The 22,511-nt window shown below is 41.8% G+C and overlaps 1 protein-coding gene across 2 annotated transcripts in view; it reads right to left on the bottom strand.

Annotated features, from left to right (window-relative positions):
* The window catches only part of LOC145357375 (double C2-like domain-containing protein beta), a 300,330-nt gene extending 287,421 nt beyond the window's left edge, over window positions 1-12,909 (bottom strand). For both annotated transcript variants that reach the window (XM_080210683.1, XM_080210684.1), the window contains exon 1: window positions 11,415-12,909. In XM_080210683.1, the coding sequence (XP_080066809.1) occupies window positions 11,415-11,730 (316 nt within the window). In that variant the 5' untranslated portion in view covers window positions 11,731-12,909. The remainder of the gene's footprint in view (window positions 1-11,414) is intronic.
* Between the last annotated feature and the right edge of the window lie 9,602 nt (window positions 12,910-22,511).

Raw genomic sequence — 22,511 nt, 5'->3', positions numbered from 1 at the left:
TTTGCAGATAGTGATGAGGATCATCAGAGGATACAGCAGGGGATATAGATCGGTTGGAGACTTGGGCGGAGAGGTGGCAGATGGAGTTTAGTCCAGACAATGTGAAGTAATGCATTTTGGAAGATCTAATACAGATAAGAAATATAAAGTAAATGGTAAAACTCTTCAGAGTATCAATGGACAAAGGGATCTGGGTGTACAGGTACACAGGTCACTGAAAGTGGCAACGCAGGTGGAGAAAGTAATCAAGAAGGCACACAGCATACTTGCCTTCATCGGCCGGAGGATTGAGTTTAAAAATTAGCAAGTCATGTTGCAGCTTTTTAGAACCTTAGTTAGGTCGCACTTGGAATAGTGTTCAATTCTGGCCGCCAGATTACCAGAAGGGTGTGGGGCTTTAGCGAGGGTAGAGAAAAGATGTACCAGGATGTTGTTTGGTATGGAGGGCATTAACTACACAGAGAGATTGGAGAAACTTGGTTTGTTCTCACTGGAACGATGGAGGTTAAGGGGTGATCTGATAGAAGTCTACAAGATTATGAGGGCCGTAGGCACAGTGTATAGTTTTTCCCAGAATGGAAGAGTCAATTACTAGGGGGCATTGGTTTAAGCTGCAAGGGGCAAGGTTTAAAAGGAGATGTACAAGGCAGATTTTTTACACAAAGGGTGATGGGCAACTGGAACTTGCTGCCGGGGAAGCGGATAGGATAGTGACTTTTAAGGGGCATCTCGACAAATTCACAAATTGAATGGAAATAGAGGGGTATGGTCCCCTGGAGGGTAGGGCTTTTAGTTAAGTCAGGCAGCACTGGGCCTCCAAACCTGCACTGACAAAGGGCCTGTTCCTGTGCTGTAATTTTCTTTGTTCTAATAATAAATTACTAAAAGAGATGAAACCAAATATTCCACTGGCTTAGCAAAAATACAGTCAGTTTGTGATGGAGACAGGACCATTACTGATAAAATCACAGGCAGCGATAGCAGAATGACAGAAATGTTGAGTAATTACTTTGCTTGCGTATTTACCGAGAAGGCAGTTCAAGTGGACATGACATTAGAAGATCTGATTACAAATTATCTAACTACATTTCAAATAAAAAAGAGCTACATTGCATATACTAATCAAACTCCCAAGACTCAAAAACCTCTTCTAGACAGATGCAGCACCCAATTTAAAAGAATCTAGGAAGTAGTAGAGGCACCTATTGTTCCTGCAACATATTTCGGTAGAAAAGGCTGTAGTGCCAGAGGACCAGGGGATATTTCACACATTTACATTTGAGACAGATAGTATGTCTCCAGGGAACTATAGGCCAGTCAGCTTAAAATCAGTGGCAAGAAAAGTAACAGAATTCAGGCTAACGGTGAAAATAGAAAAAGATCCAGTAATCAGAAATAAAGCAATGAATCATCAGTGTGGATTTCAAAAAGCAAAGTCTTGACCAGCCTCACTGAATTCTTTGGAGAGATACCAGGGAGAGCAGACTAAGATAATGCTGTGAATGTAATCAAGCTAGAGTTCCAACAGGTTTTTAGGAGGGTGCTACATAATAGAGTAATGAATAAGGTCAGAGCTTGGACAGTCACAGGACATGTAGCAGAATAGATTGCCAGTTGGCTGCAAGACAGAAAACAGCGGGTATAGGACTAAAGAGCGGTGGGAAATAGAAAGTGCTGTTCCACAAGGAACAGTGCTGGGATTGTGGTGTTCACATTTTACATCAATAATTTAGACACTGGAAGCAAAATTCTAAATTTACAGATTACACGACATTAGTTGGATAGTTGATACTGAGTTGGATTCAATGAATTACAAGACAACATTAATCAATTTGCAGATTGGACATATAACATATTAAGCATCGATATTACATTTTTTGCCAAGACAAGGTTGCGTATAACTTGGAAAGCGGGAATCCAAACGAGTTGAGAAGCAAAGGGACACAAACAGAAAATGCTGGAAAATCTCAGGTGTGACAGCATCCGTGGAGAGAGATTGGAGCTGATGTTTCGAGTCTAGATGATTCTTCAAACAGTCATCCTGACTTGAAAGGTTGGATCTATTCTCTCTCCACAGATGCTGCCAGACCTGCTGAGATTTTTCAGCATTTTCCGTTCTTGTTTCAGATTCCAACATTTGCAGTAATTTACATTTATATGAAGAGGTCTGTAACCCTTATTGAAACACCCCAGCCCCCAGAGAAAACACTTGCTTGACTGACAACTCTGGTCTCTGATCTCATGGTCAATTTCACAATATTTACTTACACAAGGTTAAGTTGTTTCAATGGTTTACAGTTTAAAGGCTTTGAAATGATTGACACTTTTATTGCTGTCGTGAATTGTGTTATTTAACACAGTGGGAAGTAACGAATGATTAATTTTGAAATCTTTAATACATCATAGTGTCATTATAAGGTTCAGTTCTATGCAGTGTATAGTGGATCAATGGGCATTGTTGGTAGTTTTAAAATCAATAATTTTTAGTGTAGTTTGATTCATTCATTATTTGATACAGCAAAATAACATTGTCAAGGAGCCATTTTTCAATCATTTAAAAGTAACCAGTTGCTGCACAATAGGACACCAGCTGGCAACGAATGAACAAGCAGTGAGCTTCAATTCTGAGACAGTTGGTGGATAAGAAATCAAACAGTAGATGCACTGGTAAAGCCTGGATATATAACTTGTAGTAGCATATTTTATGTTTCAAAATAACACACGATTAATCACGTTTAATTTTAAACATGCTATATATGGGATTTAGTGGGATTGGGGGCTATAGATAGGTCTATGGATTGGTAGGTGTTGATGTGATCGACGCAACTCATGGGTCGACGGGCCTGTTTGTGCTGTAGTGTTCTATGTTCTATGCCAAGTTTACATTATGAGACTGTTAATTGATGATGGTTCTCAAGATACAGGGGGGCAATCTTACCAAAAAAATTAAGTGCTGAACAAACATGAAAACAACATAGAACCTCACTGATTTTTTTTAGGGCAAGTTAAAATCCAGTCTTACCACAGACGAAGAAAAAGTAGTAAGATCTGTTTTCTACCAGGGACAGGGTGCAGTCTGAAGCTTACCAAAAGCCAGCAGCTTATAGCAGAGAGTGCCATCGTGCACACGCAAATTTGAACCGAGAGCTTTTGTCACTGCCTCCCCCCCCACCCCCCGATTCAGTTTTTTGGCTCTCTCACAATCTTACTGGCTCACCCCACACATCAATCAGTGGAACAAGGAAGTAAGAGTATCCCCATGGTATGCTTCATGTTCTTGGGGAGTTACATTAAGATGAGTAAGGAATAAGGCATTGTATAACCTATGGGAAATATCCTGAGTATCCTGTTGTATTATAGCATGAGAAGATGGTCACATTAGAAACCAAATATAAACCAGCAGGTAGTTAACTTAATAAATTGTTTGAGTGTTAGGGTATTTCAAGATAAGTAAATATGAATTGAGGGTATAATGTAAAGCCTTCAGGAAACTAACTTTGTTAGCATGTTTTTCACGTACTGACTGTCTTACAGACCAGGGGGTTATCATGACTTCACGCCTACAGCCTGATCACTCGAGGAAATCATGAGAAGTATTTAGTTAAGCTTTCGCCTTTGTTATTAATTGAGCTTCATCTTCCATCCTAACTTATTACTTCCTACCTTTTATCTGTCAACAAATCTTTTGAATTTGACATCTGAAGAGTTGGGTCACGCCTGATGGTTAAGTTTAATGTGAACCAAAGGATTTAATAGATAATTCACAATTGGGCATTTATTGCAAGCATGTTGTACCTTCAATACTGGCAACTGTAGCAGCAGGATAGGACTAAAGGCTGAACTTTTGGTTGGAAAAATTTTTAAAAGTTAAAACTAACAATAGTGAACAACTAGCCACATGTTAGAAAATGTTCATTGACAACCACTGACATTAAAATGAAGCATAACTGGCAATTTTCCCAGCATACTGAGCTGCTCAAGTAGCACAACTCAGTGGATTGGTTGGGCACAGGGGCAAGAGGGCGGGCAGAGTCCCACTGCTGGGTAGGGGGAAGGAGGTGGGGAACAAAATGGCATAGATGGGGAATGAGGAGCGAGGGGTGAGGACGAGGCCTGGTTTTTACTTTAACTGGGACAAAGCCCCACAGGCGTGTGATCTCTGTTAAACAGCCTACCTCAACCCCCAGCAGCTCCCACGGCTGCCTCCAACATCTTTATTGAATCAGCTGACCGGATTCCAGCCCACACTACTTCTCACAGTAAAGAAAATTCCAACTTTGTGGGAACTTGCTCCGCAGGTGGGTGGGCCGAGGCAGGAATATTCCTGACTCCCCTACTCGCCTCATTGATGAAAATCCAGCCCAACATGGGGAACATCAAAACTAGAGACCATCAATACAGCTAAAGGCAAAATACTGTGAATGCTGGAATCTGAAGCAAAAACAGAGAATGCTCAACAAACTCAGTGGGTCTGACAGCATCTATGGAGGGAGAATGGAGCCAACTTTGAGCTGGCGAAGGGTCACTCAGATTCAAAACATTGACTCCATTCTCTCTACAGATGTTGTCAGACCTGTTGAGAATATAAAATAGCTGCCGAGAAATAGTGAATCCAGAAGAGTGGTGAACACATGGAACTTGCTAACATAGGGAATAGTTGAGGAATCTAACATATGAGATGAGTATATCAAGTACATGGGAATAGATCGTGATACTGATCATTGGGTGAGGACAGACAAGAGGAAGGTCAAGTCTAGAATAAGCATCAGGGTTGCGCCAAATGGCTTGTTTCTGTACTGTACACCCAACATAAAATAAATTTCTCAAGTACGATGAATGTTTTGACATCTTTACTTTAGCAAGATAATTGACTAGATTGAAACTATTCCAGAAAGAAATATACAATATTTCCTTTTGAAAATAAATACTTATAGTATACATTTTCATCTAACCCTATGCAGGGTTATGCAGAGGATGGCGGGTGACTGGAATTCACTGTCAGAGTTGATGGGCAGAGATCCAAAACTCTTAAAAAAAATACCTAGTTTTGCACCTTAAGTGCTGTAAGCTGCATAGCTTTGGGCCTGGAAGATGGGATTAGAAAGGGCATCTGAGTGTCCTCGGGCTGCCATAGACAAGGTGGGCCAAATGGCCTTCTGTGTTCCAACTTTTCATGGTCACTCATGAAAGTAAAGAATTCAAAATGAAATACTGGTGCAGGGGCTTTACAATGCTCACTCTCCTGCAAATTTGTAATTGACATTCATTTGCCCATAAATGCAATATGTTGGACCGAAATCAGCTTCACAGAATTTCTAGACTGATAATTCCAGCTATTATGAGGAGGCAGTGACACAGTAGGGGAGAGCAAGCAGCCAGCAGGTGTGGGCAGGAAATGATCTTCCGCATTGAAATGGCTTCAGCAAGAACATTCCTGCTCCTCCCATCTGCACATTCAGGCAGGTGTCAATGAATAACAGGTTTTTGGTGACAGTCTCCAGAGTTCCCATTAAGAACTGCTGGGTAGATCACAAATGGCCCACGTTTTCCTGAATGCCACTGGCCTGAATCTGCGCATGCAAAAGGCATTTTGCCCATTCCAGTGCAGGCCCTGGATGTCACTTATTCTGCCTTTACTGTGTGAAGAGTAGTGCACTTCTTGTTCGTAATGAGCACTTACCCATAATGGATCACTAGATGCTCACCTTGCATCTGAAAACTGGCACCCAATTGTGAGACCTTGTCTACAGACGGGGTGTACAGCTCATTTCTGAGCTATCAGGAAGTGAGCCATTTGGAAGTGGAGATACACCAAAGCAGCAGGCATCAGACTGACATCAATTTAATTTCAGTGCAGGTTGGCACATGTGAAGATCAATCCTGCTGTATCCTCGACATTGGGCTGAATTCTCCCAAGCCCCCACTGGCATGTTTGATGGTGTGCATGGGGGGATAATATGGTGGGAAGCCCAGAAATTGGTTTCATGCCTGATCTTCTGCTGGTGCTCACTATGGCAGATCATAAAGCCCACCAGAAGCTAGCATGAATATTAGCAACCCATTAATTGGATGCAGGTAAAAGCCCAACACCCCCGCCCACCCCACCACTATGCCAGACAAAACACGTTTGAAACGATATGGTACACAGATATCAGGACTCATCTGAACAATGCCTGGGGCTGCCTCCCAAGTTCAGTTTAAAGGCCGCTGGCAACCCTGGAACATCTCAATAGTTTGTAAGGGGAGCATCTGCAGATGGACCTTCCACATTAGGTGTCCAGGAGGGGATCCACCATCCAGCCCCAGACTTTTGCTTGACAAACAGCTTTGTTCTCAGGGACGTCCATCCCCTGGTCTCAGAGCACTCCCAGACATCTTTCATTTTCAGGCGATCCACCTCCTTTCTTCAATAATGGAAGAGTGATGTTGGCAACTGGACACTACATCAGACTACGCACCACCCAGGCCTGAAATATGGCACAAGACACTTGACTGCATAATTAATGAGACTGGGGACAGACGATCGAGTATGGTCTGTCTGCCACCACAGCAGGAAACACTCCGGTTCCCACCCCTGCCATGGTACTCGGTCTCAAAAAAAACACAGAGAAGTCTGCCTGTAATTTCCTTGTGGCGGAATGTCTTCTGCTCAGCAGTCCCACCAGCAGGGTGAAAGCAGACAACATAACTCAAACGACAAAAAATAGTCGTCACTTTGGAAATTTCATTCACTACCAGTGCAACTTGTGACTGGAATGACGGGCTGAATTCAAATTTCTGAAACTAATAACACACTTAAGAAAAATTACTATTCGCATTTGCTCCACGCAGGCAGCCTAATAACAGAATTCAAGGTTTCATTAAATCAAATGGAACCCTGGTGAATTATATTTCAGCATCGATTGGTCGGGGACTAGATAACTGCACAGTGATTATAAGATGATCCTCCTGACATTGAGGCTGAATTCCACCCAAACAGATGGAAAGGAAGTCTCCTCCCTGATAGCTGATCCTCAACAGAAGGGCTATTGGTAAATCTCAACTCAGCTTTCAATGAGCATAAATCCACAGCAAAGGATTGTCTATAATTCAAGATCAACATCGTAGCTGCGCTCCACAATATCATTAGATGGCTAATATTTAAATTGTTAAGCGTCACGCTTGCAATCCACTGAAGTTATGATTGGAATGCGTTGATGGAGCAAAATTCACATTTGACCAGTCTGATTTGAATCTTAAGAACATAAGAAATAGGAGCAGGAGTAAGCCATCTAGCCCTTCGAGCCTGCCCCGCCATTCAATAAGATCATGGCTGATCTGAAGTGGTTCAGTTCCACTTTCCCACTTTCTCCCCATAACCCTTAATTCCCTTATCTATCAGAAATCTATTTCCCCGTGACTTAAATATATTCAGTGAGGTAGCCTCCACCACTTCAACGGGCAGAGAATTCCAGAGATTCACCACCCTTTGAGTGAAGAAGTTCCTCCTCAACTCCGTTCTAAACTGTCCCCCCGCCTTATTTTGAGGCTGTGCCCTCTAGTTGTTTTCCTTTTTAAGCCAAAAGAATCTCTCTACCTCTACCCTATCAGCAAGTCTCTATAAGATCCCCCCTCAGCCTTCTAAACTCCAACGAGTACAGGCCCAGTCTATTTAATCTCTCCTCATAAGCTAACCCCGTCATCTCCGGTATCAGCCTGGTGAACCTTCTCTGTACTCCAAGGCCAATATATCCTTTCGCAAATAAGGGGACCAAAACTACACACACTACTCCAGTTGCAGCCTCACCAGTGCCTTGTACAGTTGCAGCAAGACCCCCCTGCTTTTATATTCTATCCCTCTCACGATAAAGGCCAACATTCCATTCGCCTTCTTGATCACCTGCTGCACCTGCAGACTGGGTTTTTGCAATTCATGCACAAGGACCCCCAGGTCCCTCTGCACAGTAGCATGCTGCAGCTTTTCACCCTTTAAATAATAATCCCTCCTCCTATTATTTCCAAAGTGGATAACCTCACATTTACTAACGTTATACTCCATCTGCCAGGTCCTCGCCCAGTCACTCAGCCTATCCAGATCTCTCTGCAGACTTTCCACACCCTCCACGCAATTCACTTTTCCACTCATCTTCGTGTCATCAGCAAATTTTGTTACCCTACACTCAGCCCCCTCCTCCAGATCGTGTATGCATATGGTAAACAGTTGAGGCCACAGCACTGGTCCCTGCAGCACTCCACTAGTCACCAACTGCCAACCAGAAAAGCATCCATAGATTCCAACTCTCTGCTTCCTGTTAGATAACCAATCCTCAATCCACGCTAACACTTTACCCCCAACTCCGTGTACCCTAACCCTCTGCAGCAATCTTTTGTGAGGCACCTTATCGAACGCCTTCTAGAAATCTAAAAACACCACATCCACCGGTTCCCTTCTGTCTACCGCACTAGTCACATCTTCATAAAAATCCAGCAAATTCGTTAAACATGACTTCCCCTTCACGAATCCGTGCTGCCTCTGTTTGATCAAACCGTTCTTTTCTAGGTGCCCTGCTATTTCTTCTTTGATCTTGTTGCAACACTGGGAATGAAGGCCCGCTTGTCCTTGAAAAATGATTCTAAATTGGATCCAAAATCTTAATTTAGCTCCCAAGAACTTCTTTTGTTGAATTTGTTTGGAATGGGTAAAATCTAAGGCAGAAACACCCAGAGGCTAGAACTTTACAGCCTCTCCCACTGGTGGGATTTTCTCATCCCGTGAAGTCAATGACCTTCTGAAGGGTTCGCCACATTTTACTATCTCCCCAAAATAATCTCTGCTTTCACCAGCAGACACAGGGAAATTAAGGCACATTTGCACAGTTAGGCATTTGAGCTCCCAGGTAAACCACATGTCCACTTGATAACTTCCACTTATTCTGACTCGGTGTGGAACCAAAAGGCACACATGGCAATAAAGGAAGCCATTCAGGTGGGGTGGGGGATGGTGGGCAGGTGGAGAGAAGTGAGGAAGGGGTACAGGGAGTTGTTTTTATGAAGAACTCCTGCCCTTCCATAATATAGATAAAGGCTCATCTTCAGGACATCTCAAGCTGGATGGCTGTGACACCACAAAGGTTACTTATTTCCTCCCTCCACGATAAGATACAACTCTTCCCATCTCAAACCTACAGACTTTGTCAATTCCAAACTCCAGTATTTAATTTTCAATTTCTCGAATTCCATTCTTCACAAACTGCAACTCGTACAAACCCCTGTGCCCACATTTTCTGCTGCACAAAGCCCTGCTCCTTGCTTACCACTGCCTTTGTGAAACTTGCTGAATCCATCAAAACCAACTTTCCATTTCCACTGCTAGCTCCACCCCCCCCCATCTCTGCTACAATCTTGCTCCTTACTACTTCTGCAAGCTCCTTTAGCCTTCATCATAACCACACTCAGCAGTTGAGTCTGTAGCTGTCCTGAACCTGTTCTGGAGTAATTTTTCTAAATACCTGCTTTTTCTACCTCTATTCCCCATCTTCAAAAACATCCTTAAAATAAGTCTCTTTGATTCTACCTTTGGTCACCATCCCTAACCTTCCTCCTATCACCACAATGTCTGCATATTTCTACTGCTGTGCAATGTTCAGACTTTTTATTTCATTGAAGTTGCTACCTAACTGCAAGCTTTCATTCAACCAGAATTGATCCGAGCTCACCAAAATCAAGGCTAGATATAAATCTCAAGCTTTCCTATTAAATGGGAACTTGGGTCTTTCCTCATCTTTAACTCAGAGCTGACTTGCTTGAAGTGAAAAAGGTTTTATTTCATCTAGAAGAACTCCAACCTCAGTATAGTATTAATCACCCAACCCAGCATTACTTGTACAAATCTGTTTGCTATTTACAACCTCAAATTGGATACTGATTTCTAATGCATAAGTATCACCATTTTAAATTTTCAATCATGTTGTTTGGAATCAATATCAGTTGGATTGTTAATTCATCAGAACTAATTGAAAAAGGATTCTTGAAGATTTGTGCCCCTTTTGTCAGCAGATTTACAGATTGCCCTACAGAATCTGTTCATATATATTGTGCCCAACAGATCAAGTACCTGTTGGAAACTGGCAGGATAAGGTTTTCTCAGTCTATCCTAGATTGCCTGTGGAGATTGTAGAGACAATATATCTGAAATAATGAAACTGAAAACACAATGTCCAAAAACACAAAATTAAATAAAATTGGGTGTGGTGTTTTTCCAAAGGTATATTTTCAAATCACTTGTTACATGCATATGTTATACAGTCACTGGGAATATGATTACTGTATTCAATAATTGTGTTCAAATATTAATATATTTTGACATTGAGGGACGTCTTTTTTCTAAAGCAATTATTATTACAGAATGCAAAAGCAGAAAATGCTGAAAAATTCCAGCACCCGGAGTATTTTGCTTTTAATATTACAGAACGTATTGGACTAGAAATATTGCAGCTTGATAGTTGTCTAAAGCCCAGAACGGGAAAACATCATGCTGATGAGGATCTCCAATTTATCACTGATTTTGTAATATTAGACTACATTTTGATCTGTCACAATATTAAAATTCACATTATATGCAACTTTTTTTTAAAAAAAATCAATATTAATGACTTCTGCTTTGTCCTGTTCTTTATCTTCAGTGTATGCTAGACAGGTGTATACCCTTCAGCTTTCCAGAATAATGTGAAGAGCATTTTATGCTGTACTGTCAGTTTAAATGCAAGTAACTACATTTTCACAAGTCTATTTGAAAACCTCTTCTCAAATCAATGGAGCTAGAATTCAAAGAATTGAATAAAGCACTTGTGTTCAAATAAATGCTCCCAATTTTAAAATCAAAAATCTGCATTTTCTTAAGTTTAGAACTGAAAAAACCTAAAATGGTCAAATTCTGAAATGTCAGCAATCTGGGATAAACAATAGATAAATTGGACATATTCACTGGCCAGCCATTCAAGGTCAGGTTTATTAAAATGTAACTCACTTTTCTGTGATCTCAGATGAAAAACCAAGTGCTAAATGTTTTCCACTTGGACTAACCAAAAACCTATTGGTTTGTGTCAAGAGGGTTTTGCTAATCCATGCCCATTGAAGGAGGAATCAATGGGAGTTGCGAAAGGGGTGGTTTAATGGCAGATGGCTTCATCAATCAAGTGAAGTTTCACTTTAACACTTTGCATTCCAACCTCCCTTAACTGGAATTTCTCCTGTTGCTCGAAATGCCACAGCAGTATTTAAAAGTCTGATTTGAAAACCACTGAAATGCCCAAAATGTAGTTGTATTTTAAGCTAACGGGGAAAATAATAACAACAAAAAGCATAAAGCGGGTTCACAGCACTAGCACGCCACCACAAATACAACAATTAGTTAAGTTGTGAAGTAGTGGACTTACTGGAGTCATCAGATTCATAGCCTTCAGCCTCGGTCTCCTCTTCATGTTTGGTAGGTGCAGCAGATGCAGCTCCGTATGCCCCAAATAATTTGTCCACATCGTCCTCATCTTTCGTAGCCTCTGACTGGGTGACAGAGGGCTGGCTGACAGTGGAATGCACAGAGTTGTTTCGGCTCACAGCTGCAGGAAGACCACGAGGAAAACGAGGGAAGTAATCAGAGATTTGTTTAATAGGTTTAATAGGACCTGGGCAGACATCAATAGCCATATGCTCTTGAATGCTTATGGCCATTTTTTCTCCTTTTCGGACTGTCATGCATGCAACCCTTTTTAACACAGCAGACAGCAAAAGGGAGAAATGAAAAGCCAATCCTAAACTGAGCAAAGAGCTCCGGGAGTAAGAAACCTATCTTCTGTCTCAACACACAGACGCAGAACAGAACTCAATCTCCAGCGTTCGAGGCTAGGAATGCTTATGTACTTCGAGTTGTAGAAACCCTGTGCATGCTGCCTCGCTGCCACAGACACTCCTTCTCTTTCTAACACTGCTGCTCAGCCTATGAATGTGTGCGTGTGAGAGAGAGTGTGTGTGTCTCTCTCGGTGTATGAGAGATTGATTGGGAGAGGTGGAGACTATGATGTCAGTAGTTAGCAACCAAGGAGTAAACAGGAAGCACTGGAATGAAGACAAATTCAGGTGTGAGCGTGAAGAGAGAGGAAGACAACAGCCTGTCTGGTGGAGGAACTGGACTCCAATAAATCCTGAAAGTCATCACCCCAATGAAATATTGTTCCATTTACTGCCACCTTGGACTCTGTTATAAGTGACCTGACTACAGATTAGAGCTTCAATTAAACTGGGGCACTTCACACAGTACTGTAAATAAGGATTAAACTCATAGTAGCTTCTAGCAGACGGCGTGAAGAAACATGAGGAGAGAAGGAAGGGCGGCAGTTGTGATAAATAGAAGAGACAGCAGAACAAACTGAATGTCATGCTAAAAGCAACATATTGTAAACCAGACAAATATGATTTGAGATAACGAACAGGAGGAAGACAGACAGAACGCAGCAGCATATGGGAACTTTTTTTTTAACTATTTCAGTTCTTGTTCTTCAAAAACAGCTTCAAATTTCAGGTTTCACCATCATGCAGCAGATGAAGAAATGCATTTGTGTAAATTTCTAACGTAAGTTGTAAAAGCATAATTGGGGGAAAAATCCATAGTCATTATCAAAATAATGCATCATGCAATTTCCTGCAGGTTTATTTACGGTAAATTGCATTTCACTTTTAATCCTTCAGTATATTACCACACACATCAATAGTGTTGTAGCCCTCAATTAGAACATTGAAGATAAAAGCAATCTAATAAAAGCACACAACAATACTGAGCAGCATTCATGAAAAACGGACATGTTTTACAAAATAAATAATCTTAACCACCATGTTCAACTGTCAGTTTAACCTTCACTTGGGTAACTTATAATGCCACCTGACTCCTTCAATTAGATTATTTCCTTGTAATCACTCCTAGCTCGTCACTACTTTATAGATAATATCCGCAGTAGTGGGTACAAACTGCATACAATACGATCTATTATTTCCCAGCAAAACCATTCTTCCCATTTCCATATGATACAAAATTATCTTAGTGGGCATGGTAGTAATGCTTATAGGTAGCAGGGAGAAGACGGACAACATGCAGGAAAGTCTTGAACTGAGGCAGAAAAACTGACTGAAGAAAAATGGGAAGTGCTCATATATATAAGAAACCAGGGTAAATTAAAACTTTTAACATATTCAGATGGTTCTGTAACCAGTTGAGGTTCATTTGTGTAGGCTTTGGCAGTCTTGCAACAAATTTGTCACCCATTATTTTCCATACATTCAAACCCTGCGACCTTGGAGAACTCAGTACAGTTCTGGTCATAAAATGGATACAGAGACACTGAAGAATGTTCAAAAAATGATTTACAAGAATTGTATTATAACTGCAAAGTAGGCTGGATCCCCTTTCTCTTGAAAAGATGTGGAGATGCCGGTGTTGGATTTGGGTGGGCACAACAAGAAGTCTCGCAACACCAGGTTAAAGTCCAACAGGTTTATCTGGAATCACAAGCTTTCGGAGTGTTGCTCCTTCATCAGATGAGTCTTGATGAAGGAACAGTGCTCCGAAAGCTTGTGATTCCAAATAAACCTGTTGGAATTTAATCTGGTATTGAAAAGTAAAGGCACAGAGCTGAGTTCCTTAAAATTACAAGATAACTTGACATTCAAAGGAAGTGGAGTATTAAAATAGGGAGGTCTCACTAAAACTATACAAGGCACCAGTTAGATCACACCCAGAATCCTGTGAACAGTTTTAGTCCCCTTATCTAATGGAAGATAAACTAGCATTGGAGGCAGTCTAGGGAAAGTTCAATTGGTTGATCCTGAGTTTAAAGGATTTTCTTATGAGGAGAGGTTGACTAGGTTGGACTCTACTCACCCAAATTTAGAAGAATGAAAGGCAAACCATATTGAGATATGTAGGATACTCTGGGACCTGACAGGGTAGATGCTTAAAGATTGTTTCCTCTTGTGAGAGAGTCTAGGATCAGATGGCATAATGGTAGGGTAAGGGGTCGCCCATTTAGGACAGAGATGAGGAGGAACTTCTCTCAGGATAGCAAATCTGTGGATTTCTTTATCTTAGAGGGTTATAGAGGTTGGATCGTTAAGTGTGTTCATGGATGAGAGACAGATTTTTAATTAGAAAAGGAATCTAGGGTTATGGGGATAAGGCAAGAAAGTGGAACTGAGGATCATCACATCAGATCAGTCATGATCTCATTGAATGATGGGGTAGACTTGATAGGCCAAATGGCCCATTTCCGCACCTTATGGTCTTACGTAGAAACTGTGGGCTAAATGATGGCAGTGGAACCTAGAGGACAATTTTGAATGTGGCAACCAATTAAGTGACCACCCCCACAATCCCCATCTAATTAATGGCCATGGGTAGGTTCCCAAGGCTGGAGGGTCAATAGGAGATCATCTGGCAGTCAAAGATCAGCAGCACCACCATCACTGGGGAGCACTATGAATGTGAATTGGTGAACTGACTCAAGAGAGAGACAGCCTCGGGAATATCTTTGTAAGTCCAAAACTAAAAGTGGCCACATCTGCAAGATGTCTTAACAGAGGGTAAATTCCTCAATTGGACACCCTGCAGTTATAGCTGTGGCAATTTGTCAATCACGGCTGAAGGGTGAGTTAATTTGGTCAGCTGTCAGGAGGTCACATCAATTAATCGACTGGGTTTTGACCTCAACAGACGCAGCTTCTAGGCAGCCTGTGACAAGTGTCTACTGGGGGAAAATTAATTGGCCTAATTGGCTACCTATAACAGGCAGGCAGGTCGCTGTCACCCTACAATGTTGATACAATCAGACGAGACATGGCATTGTGGCAGCGAGCAGAATCCCAGCTGATGTTGCAAAACTGGGGACAAGCCTGCCTCCAATCCCACCTCCCCATCCCAATAAAAACTCAGCTCAATCACTCATTTGTGGATGAGAGCAAAGTGCGAGGCCCTCAATATAAGATGGTCACCCCATGAAATCAAATAGCAAATCCAGAAAGAACATCTTCAGCCAGAGAATGGTGAGCACATGGAGTTTACTCCCATAGGGGGTGGCTGAGGTGAATAATATAGACATGTTTAGACAGAGACGAGACAGGAACTTGAGGGAGAGGGGAATAGGAAGCGATGCTGAGAATTGGAGGAGGAAAGATGGCTGGAGATTCATGCTGAACACAAACATCAATGTGGACTTGTTGGGCCCCAATGGCTGGTTTCTGTGCTGTGCATTCTATATCATGCTATATTAGTTCCAAACTCCCACCATCATGTAACCAATTTTTAAAATGTTGCTGTTATGCCAGGAGTATGTATCCATGGGTTTAATATGTACAACACCAAATCATTTTTATAACCCATTGCATGATTGCAAGAATTAATCTTAAACTGTGAATTGTCGGAAAATCATTGTAGTATGTCCGATGTAGTTGGTTTATTGAGCTAGGGCTAGCATTGAGAGAGTTGTTGAATGAGTGATGAGGTTGAAAGACTTAGAAATCAACAACAATCAAACCACAGATGTGAACAGAAAAACAACAGCACATATGTACAAACAGCAACAGATTAAAATTCCTTAATTAAACATTTACAATTTCTAGATTTTGACTGTTGAGAGTATGAAATACTTAACCATAAATTCATTTTTTTTTGCTAGTGACATTTTATATTTATGCAATATTCTACAGATAAAATACAAGGCAGTCAAAATTCCTTTGGGAATCCGTTCTTTTTCCAGCTGTAACACCAGTGAAAAACTGGCGCAACCTTCTGGAAGTTGACAGTTGCACTTGGATTCAACAATTTATAGAAGAAAATCTAGTTTGTCTTGATATCTACTGTCCTTACAAGACAAATTAAGGCGAGGAAGTAAAGGGCCAAGCTCCTTCGAAACTGAAGTTCTCACTTCTTCCAGTCAGTTGGGACCCGGCGTATCTCCACAGGATGTTGTGGCCAGCTAGGTAATACATACACATGGACAGATATGGTCCCCATCGGATGGACCCAGGTCCTTAATGAAACATTCAGGTAAATGTTGCATTTATGGATCTGCCCCTTGCTCAAGGGCCCAATGAACAATCCCCTTTTGCCTTCATGGTGGGCTGATCCAAGTCTCCAGCTGCCTGGAGTAAAGCCAGGGGAGCACTCTTATTGCGCCTGTCCAGACATTGTTAATTAGCTGTTGTCACACTGGCCATTGTACAGTGTGGCCAGCTCTGGAGGGCACTGGCAGATGCAATCCTATTGTAATTACTGGGATCGAACCTGCGAAATGTTGGCCCTGAGCTACAGTACAATTCCACCACTGAATATGTGAAAGAAAATATAATTCTCTGTTAAAGCTTTGCAAACAATCTAATTGTGGCAAGAAATGATATCTGAAAATTAATGCCCTTGCGAAAGTCACATCCGCTGGAGGATTGTGGTGAAGTGAGTGATCTTGCAGCATTGCCTCTGCAGAGCAGTTACAGCAATGGATCTGTGTCCATGATTACCCAAATAGTGAGTTCCCAATCTAAACTGAGTTTCAAGGGAAGTTGCTGAACGCCTTCAATCTGAGCAGGAGTGCACTCTGAATTGCTGTGATTTATCTGAAATGTATTAAGAGGCTACAATGACACGGTTAGGAGCTGCTTGCTTTTTCCTGATCAGAAACTAATGTTTGCCACAGAGTAAAAGAAAACTAGCATTCAAAAAGTGTCAAAAGTTTTCTTTGATTCATTTGTGGGACATGGGCATCACAGGCTGTGGCCAGCATTTATTGCCCATTCCTAGTTAGAACATAGAACATTACAGCGCAGTACAGGCCCTTCAACCCTCGATGTTGCGCCGACCAATGGAACAAATCTAATGACCCTCTAACCTAAACTATTCCAATGTTATCCATATGTCTATCCAGTGACCATTTAAATGCCCTTAAAGTTGGCGAGTCCACTACTGCTGCAGGCAGGGCATTCCACACCCTTACTACCCCTTGAGTAAAGAACCTACCTCTGACATCTGTCCTATATTTATCACCCCTCAATTTAAAGCTATGTCCCCTCGTGTTAGCCATCACCATCCGAGGAAAAAGGCTCTCACTGTCCACCCTTGCCCTTGTTCAGAGGGCAATCGAGAGTCAACCACATTGCTGTGGCTCTGGAGTCACATGTAAGCTAGGCCAGGTAAAGATAGCAGATTTCCTTTCCTTTGCCATTAAAGCTATCTAATGTACAAAAATGGTTTGATTTTCTTCCATTTTTCCTTGCTCCTTTCTTCAAAGTGTTGAATCTTTGCTACCTGCTAGTGTGAGGATCTATGAATGCTTGGTGCTGTTGGTGAACTCACTGTTTCTGCCCTGAGCATAAGAATTAGCAGCCCATTGACTGCAGAGGGCATCACAGCTGAATTGGACCCTGCCCTCCTCATCCATGCGCACTCGCAGCAGAATTTGCAGGTTAGGAATTGACAGAGGGAACCTTGACTGATTTGCCCTTCCCTGATCCAGGCACAGTAAGGGGGGATAATTACACCTCACTGAGATTAATAATCTTAAACCAGTTGGATTGAGCCTGGCATAATATTGATTTCCAGGGCTCAGTTCTCATTGCCACAGAGCCGTTAACTGAGCCACTTTAAAATGGTGGATAATAAATTTACCTGTATGTCTCTATGTTCTAATAAAATGTTTACCTGTATGTTTCTATGTTCTGATAAAATGTTACCAACATGCATGGATGTGTAAAATAAACAAATTTCCTTCCTTGACAGCATGTATAATATAAAAAAGGTTGTTATTTTAATCAGTCAAGACATTTAGAAATAGGTTATTTTGCTGACACCTGGGAGCTTGAATGGTTAAGTATGTTTTAAACCTTAGCTTGTCTAACGTAAGGACTATCTTCAGGTGAGCTTTATTTGGGAATGAGATGGAGCACGATGCAGAAATGGTGTTTGGCAGGAGGACTGGACATACCACCGTAAGGCCTGATATATGTTATAGCAAAAGGTTTTCCTAAGTAACATGACTGGAAGTAGCAAGATGCTAAAGCAAGCTTCCTGGCTGCTGTGATACGGCAGCATTGATGTCCACATTATGCCAACTAATGCAGCCTCCTGGCTGTAAGAGTACATACAGTGACCAAATACAGTAGTAGCCCTAAAATGAGAGGAAAATCTATTAACTGTTGGGGGTGCCTCGAGCAGTTTTTTTTAAAAGGAGAGGTGATAGCCTACTGGTATTATTGCTAGACAATCAATCTAGAAACTCAGCAAATGTTCTGGGAATCCCACCAGAGCAGATGGTGGAATTTGAATTCAATAAAAAATATCTGGAATTAAGAATCTACTGATGATAATGGACAATGATTTTATGGTTATCAGTAGATTCTTAATTCCAGATATTTTTTATTGAATTCAAATTCCACCATCTGCTCTGGTGGGATTCCCAGAACATTTGCTGAGTTTCTAGATTGATTGTCTAGCAATAATACCAGTAGGCTATCACCTCTCCTTTTAAAAAAAACTGCTCGAGGCACCCCCAACAGTTAATAGATTTTCCTCTCATTTTAGGGCTACTACTGTATTTGGTCACTGTATGTACTCTTACAGCCAGGAGGCTGCATTAGTTGGCATAATGTGGACATCAATGCTGCCGTATCACAGCAGCCAGGAAGCTTGCTTTAGCATCTTGCTACTTCCAGCCATGTTACTTAGGAAAACCTTTTGCTATAACATATATCAGGCCTTACGGTGGTATGTCCAGTCCTCCTGCCAAACACCATTTCTGCATCGTGCTCCATCTCATTCCCAAATAAAGCTCACCTGAAGATAGTCCTTACGTTAGACAAGCTAAGGTTTAAAACATACTTAACCATTCAAGCTCCCAGGTGTCAGCAAAATAACCTATTTCTAAATGTCTTGACTGATTGATTAAAATAACAACCTTTTTTATATTATACATGCTGTCAAGGAAGGAAATTTGTTTATTTTACACATCCATGCATGTTGGTAACATGTTATCAGAACATAGAAACATACAGGTAAACATTTTATTAGAACATAGAGACATACAGGTAAATTTATTATCCACCATTTTAAAGTGGCTCAGTTAACGGCTCTGTGGCAATGAGAACTGAGCCCTGGAAATCAATATTATGCCAGGCTCAATCCAACTGGTTTAAGATTATTATTCTCAGTGAGGTGTAATTATCCCCCCTTACTGTGCCTGGATCAGGGAAGGGCAAATCAGTCAAGGTTCCCTCTGTCAATTCCTAACCTGCAAATTCTGCTGCGAGTGCGCATGGATGAGGAGGGCAGGGTCCAATTCAGCTGTGATGCCCTCTGCAGTCAATGGGCTGCTAATTCTTATGCTCAGGGCAGAAACAGTGAGTTCACCAACAGCACCAAGCATTCATAGATCCTCACACTAGCAGGTAGCAAAGATTCAACACTTTGAAGAAAGGAGCAAGGAAAAATGGAAGAAAATCAAACCATTTTTGTACATTAAATAGCTTTAATGGCAAAGATGATTTCTCATTTATGCAATGATTTTAATGATTAGAATTTCAAAAGGAATGAGCCAGCTGCTGTATTACAGCTAGCATATTGTATATAATTATTACCTTTCTTAAAAAAAACAAAGTTAGGAACTTGATGTTATCCATTTATTAATCTCAGAGAGAGAGAGAGAGAGAGTGTGTGTGTGTGTGTGGTGGTGGTGGTGGAGGGGGGTGTGTGTGTGAAGATGGGAGTGAGTGTGGAGGAGGGGGTGTGTGAGGTGAGGGTGTTTATGTGGAGGGTGTGTGTGTGTGTGTGTGTGTGTGTGTGAGCACATGGGCTGTGTGTGTGTATGGAGGATGTGTGTGTGTAGGGATGTGTGTATTTGTGCGTATGGAGGGTGTGTATGTGTGTGTGTGTATGGAGGGGGCATATGTGTGGGGAGAGGATGTGTGTGTGCGCATGTGGATGGGGTGTGTGTGTGAGTGTGTGTGTGTGCGTGCATGCATGGGGGAAGCCCGTGTGTGCATGGAGGAAGCCCGTGTGTGCATGGAGGGGTGTTTGTGTGTGCGTGAAGAGGGTGTGTGTATGTGTGTGCGTGTGTGTGTATATGGGTGTGTGGAGGGTGTGTGTGTGCGCGTGTGTGCTTATGGAGGGGGTGTGTGTGTAGGAGGGGGTGTGTGTGTGTGCATAGAGGGTGTATGTGTGTGTGTAGTGTGTATGTATGTGTGTGTGTGTGTGCGTGTGGAGGGGGTGCGTGTGTGCATGTGAAGTGGGTGTGTGTAGGGTGTGTGTGTGTGTGTGTGTGCGTGTGGAGGGGGTGTGTGTGTGCATGTGAAGTGGGTGTGTGTAGGGATGTGTGTGTGTATGTATGTGTGGAGAGGATATGTGTGTGTGTATGTGTGTGCGTGCGCGTGTGTGTGCGTGTGGAGGGGGTGTGTGTGCATGTGAAGTGGGTGCGTGTAGGGATGTTTGTGTGTGGAGGGTGTATGTGTGTTTGGAGGGTGTGTGTGTGTGTGTGGAGGGGGTGTGTGTGCATGTGAAGTGAGTGCGTGTAGGGATGTTTGTGTGTGGAGGATGTATGTGTGTTTGGAGGGTGCGTGTGTGTGTGTGTACATGTGTAGTGGGTGTGTGTAGGGATGTATGTATGTGGAGGGTGTGTGTGCGTATTGTGTATGTGTGGAGAGGGTATGGAGGGGTGTGTGTGTGAGGGTGTGTGTGCGCGCAGCAGGGAATGGATTTGAAACTAACTTGCCTACTGAGCAAATCCTTTCATGACTGTAATCACAAAACCATATGCTCTCCTCCAATCTGAAATCAGATGGTTGCATAAAAACACTGTACTTGACTAAGTGATCTTTTAAACAGTATTTTAGTGCATGGCACAATGTTTTGCAGTAAATACACCTATGGTAGCAATTTATAACAGGATATAGAGGCCTTACGCATACCAGGCAATAGCAACACATCTCAAAATAGCATTAATGGATTTCCATTGCTACTAATGATATTCCTTAGAGCTATGACAACAGACAGGTGATGGAAATTTAAAATGTTAACTCATCGTATCCAGTTTATTGGATAACATAGTACACGTAATCATGCAATTACTCACATCTACATCTGGTGACTGTCTTGTCATGACTATTTTGTGACGAACATGCTGTTTAAAAAAAACAACACTTCCACTAGAAATAACAAGGAAGCATAAAATTGCTTCATCCCGCTGATTATGTAAATCTCCTGCTCAAAGCTACTTAACTAATACAACAAAACCAATCCCTCACACATCAAAGCACTACATTAAGTGCTTTTCACTATTTACACTGCCAGTAAAGGGAGTCAGCGCCATCATCTTCCAAGTGATTTATGAATCACCCTCATTCACATGCAGCTGAAGTCTTCAACTAAAGTATGGAAAAACTAACAGACGTATGTCCTGGGGTTAAATTATTAGCATCTGCTGATTATAGTAGAAATGGCTGTATATTAAGACCATTATCTGGCTGTACTGTTTTTAACCTGTTTCACCCAGGAACATCTGCACCTAAAGCTGGCCTTATACAAGCTTATGATCTATGTCAAGACCAATAGGCTATGTCACTCAGTATGCTAGTTTAAAACAATCCAGATATTCGTCCATCTTCACTTCTGTTACCAGTGGTTATCTCCAAAGACTGCAGGTTAGGTGGATTGGCCTTGCTAAATTGCCCCTTAGTGTTGGGGGAACGAGCTAGGGTAAATGCGTGGGGTTATGGGGATAGGGCCTGGGTGGGATTGTGGTTGGTGCAGACTCAGTGGGCCGAATGGCCTCCTTCTGCACTGTAGGAATTCTATGATTCTATCTGGAGGAGGCAATGGCCAAGTGGTATTATCGCTAGAATATTAATCCAGAAACTCTGCTAATGTTTTGGGACCCAGGTTCCAATCCTGCCACGGCAGACAGTGGAATTTGAATTCAACAAAAAACATCTGGAATTAAGAACCTACTGATGACCATGAAACCATCGCCGATTGTTGGCAAAAACCCATCTGATTCACTAATGTCCTTTTAGGGAAGGAAATCTGCAGTCCTTACCTGGTCTGGGCCACATGTGACTCCAGAGCCACAGCAATGTGGTTGATTCTCAATTGCCCACAGGTAACTACAGATGGGCAAAAACTGATGGCTAGCCAGCGATGTTCATGCCCCACGAATGAATAAAAAAAAAAGCACAGTAGTGGTAGAAACTAATTGTAAAATTGTAATTTACCCTTTGTAATGCATGAAAAATAATAAGCTGAGATAATTCATATTACATCTCAAGAGTTAAGTGCAGAGAGGGATTTTGGTAATGAAAGGCATGCTGTTTGAATGCATCATTTTCCAGTCTAAAGATAATGCATGCATCAGCATTAGTTTAATTCACTTTGCCTTCTCACACTTGCAAATAAATATTATTCCATTTTGCTTCCAAATGTATTTTTTCAGAGTACCAATATTTATTGATATCTT

Source organism: Carcharhinus amblyrhynchos, chromosome 23 (assembly GCF_965287045.1).
Source record: "Carcharhinus amblyrhynchos chromosome 23, sCarAmb.v2.hapA, whole genome shotgun sequence".
Classification (NCBI taxonomy): Eukaryota; Metazoa; Chordata; class Chondrichthyes; order Carcharhiniformes; family Carcharhinidae; genus Carcharhinus; species Carcharhinus amblyrhynchos.
The sequence above is the reverse complement of the archived record's forward strand: the minus strand, read 5'-3'. Positions and strand labels throughout refer to the sequence as shown.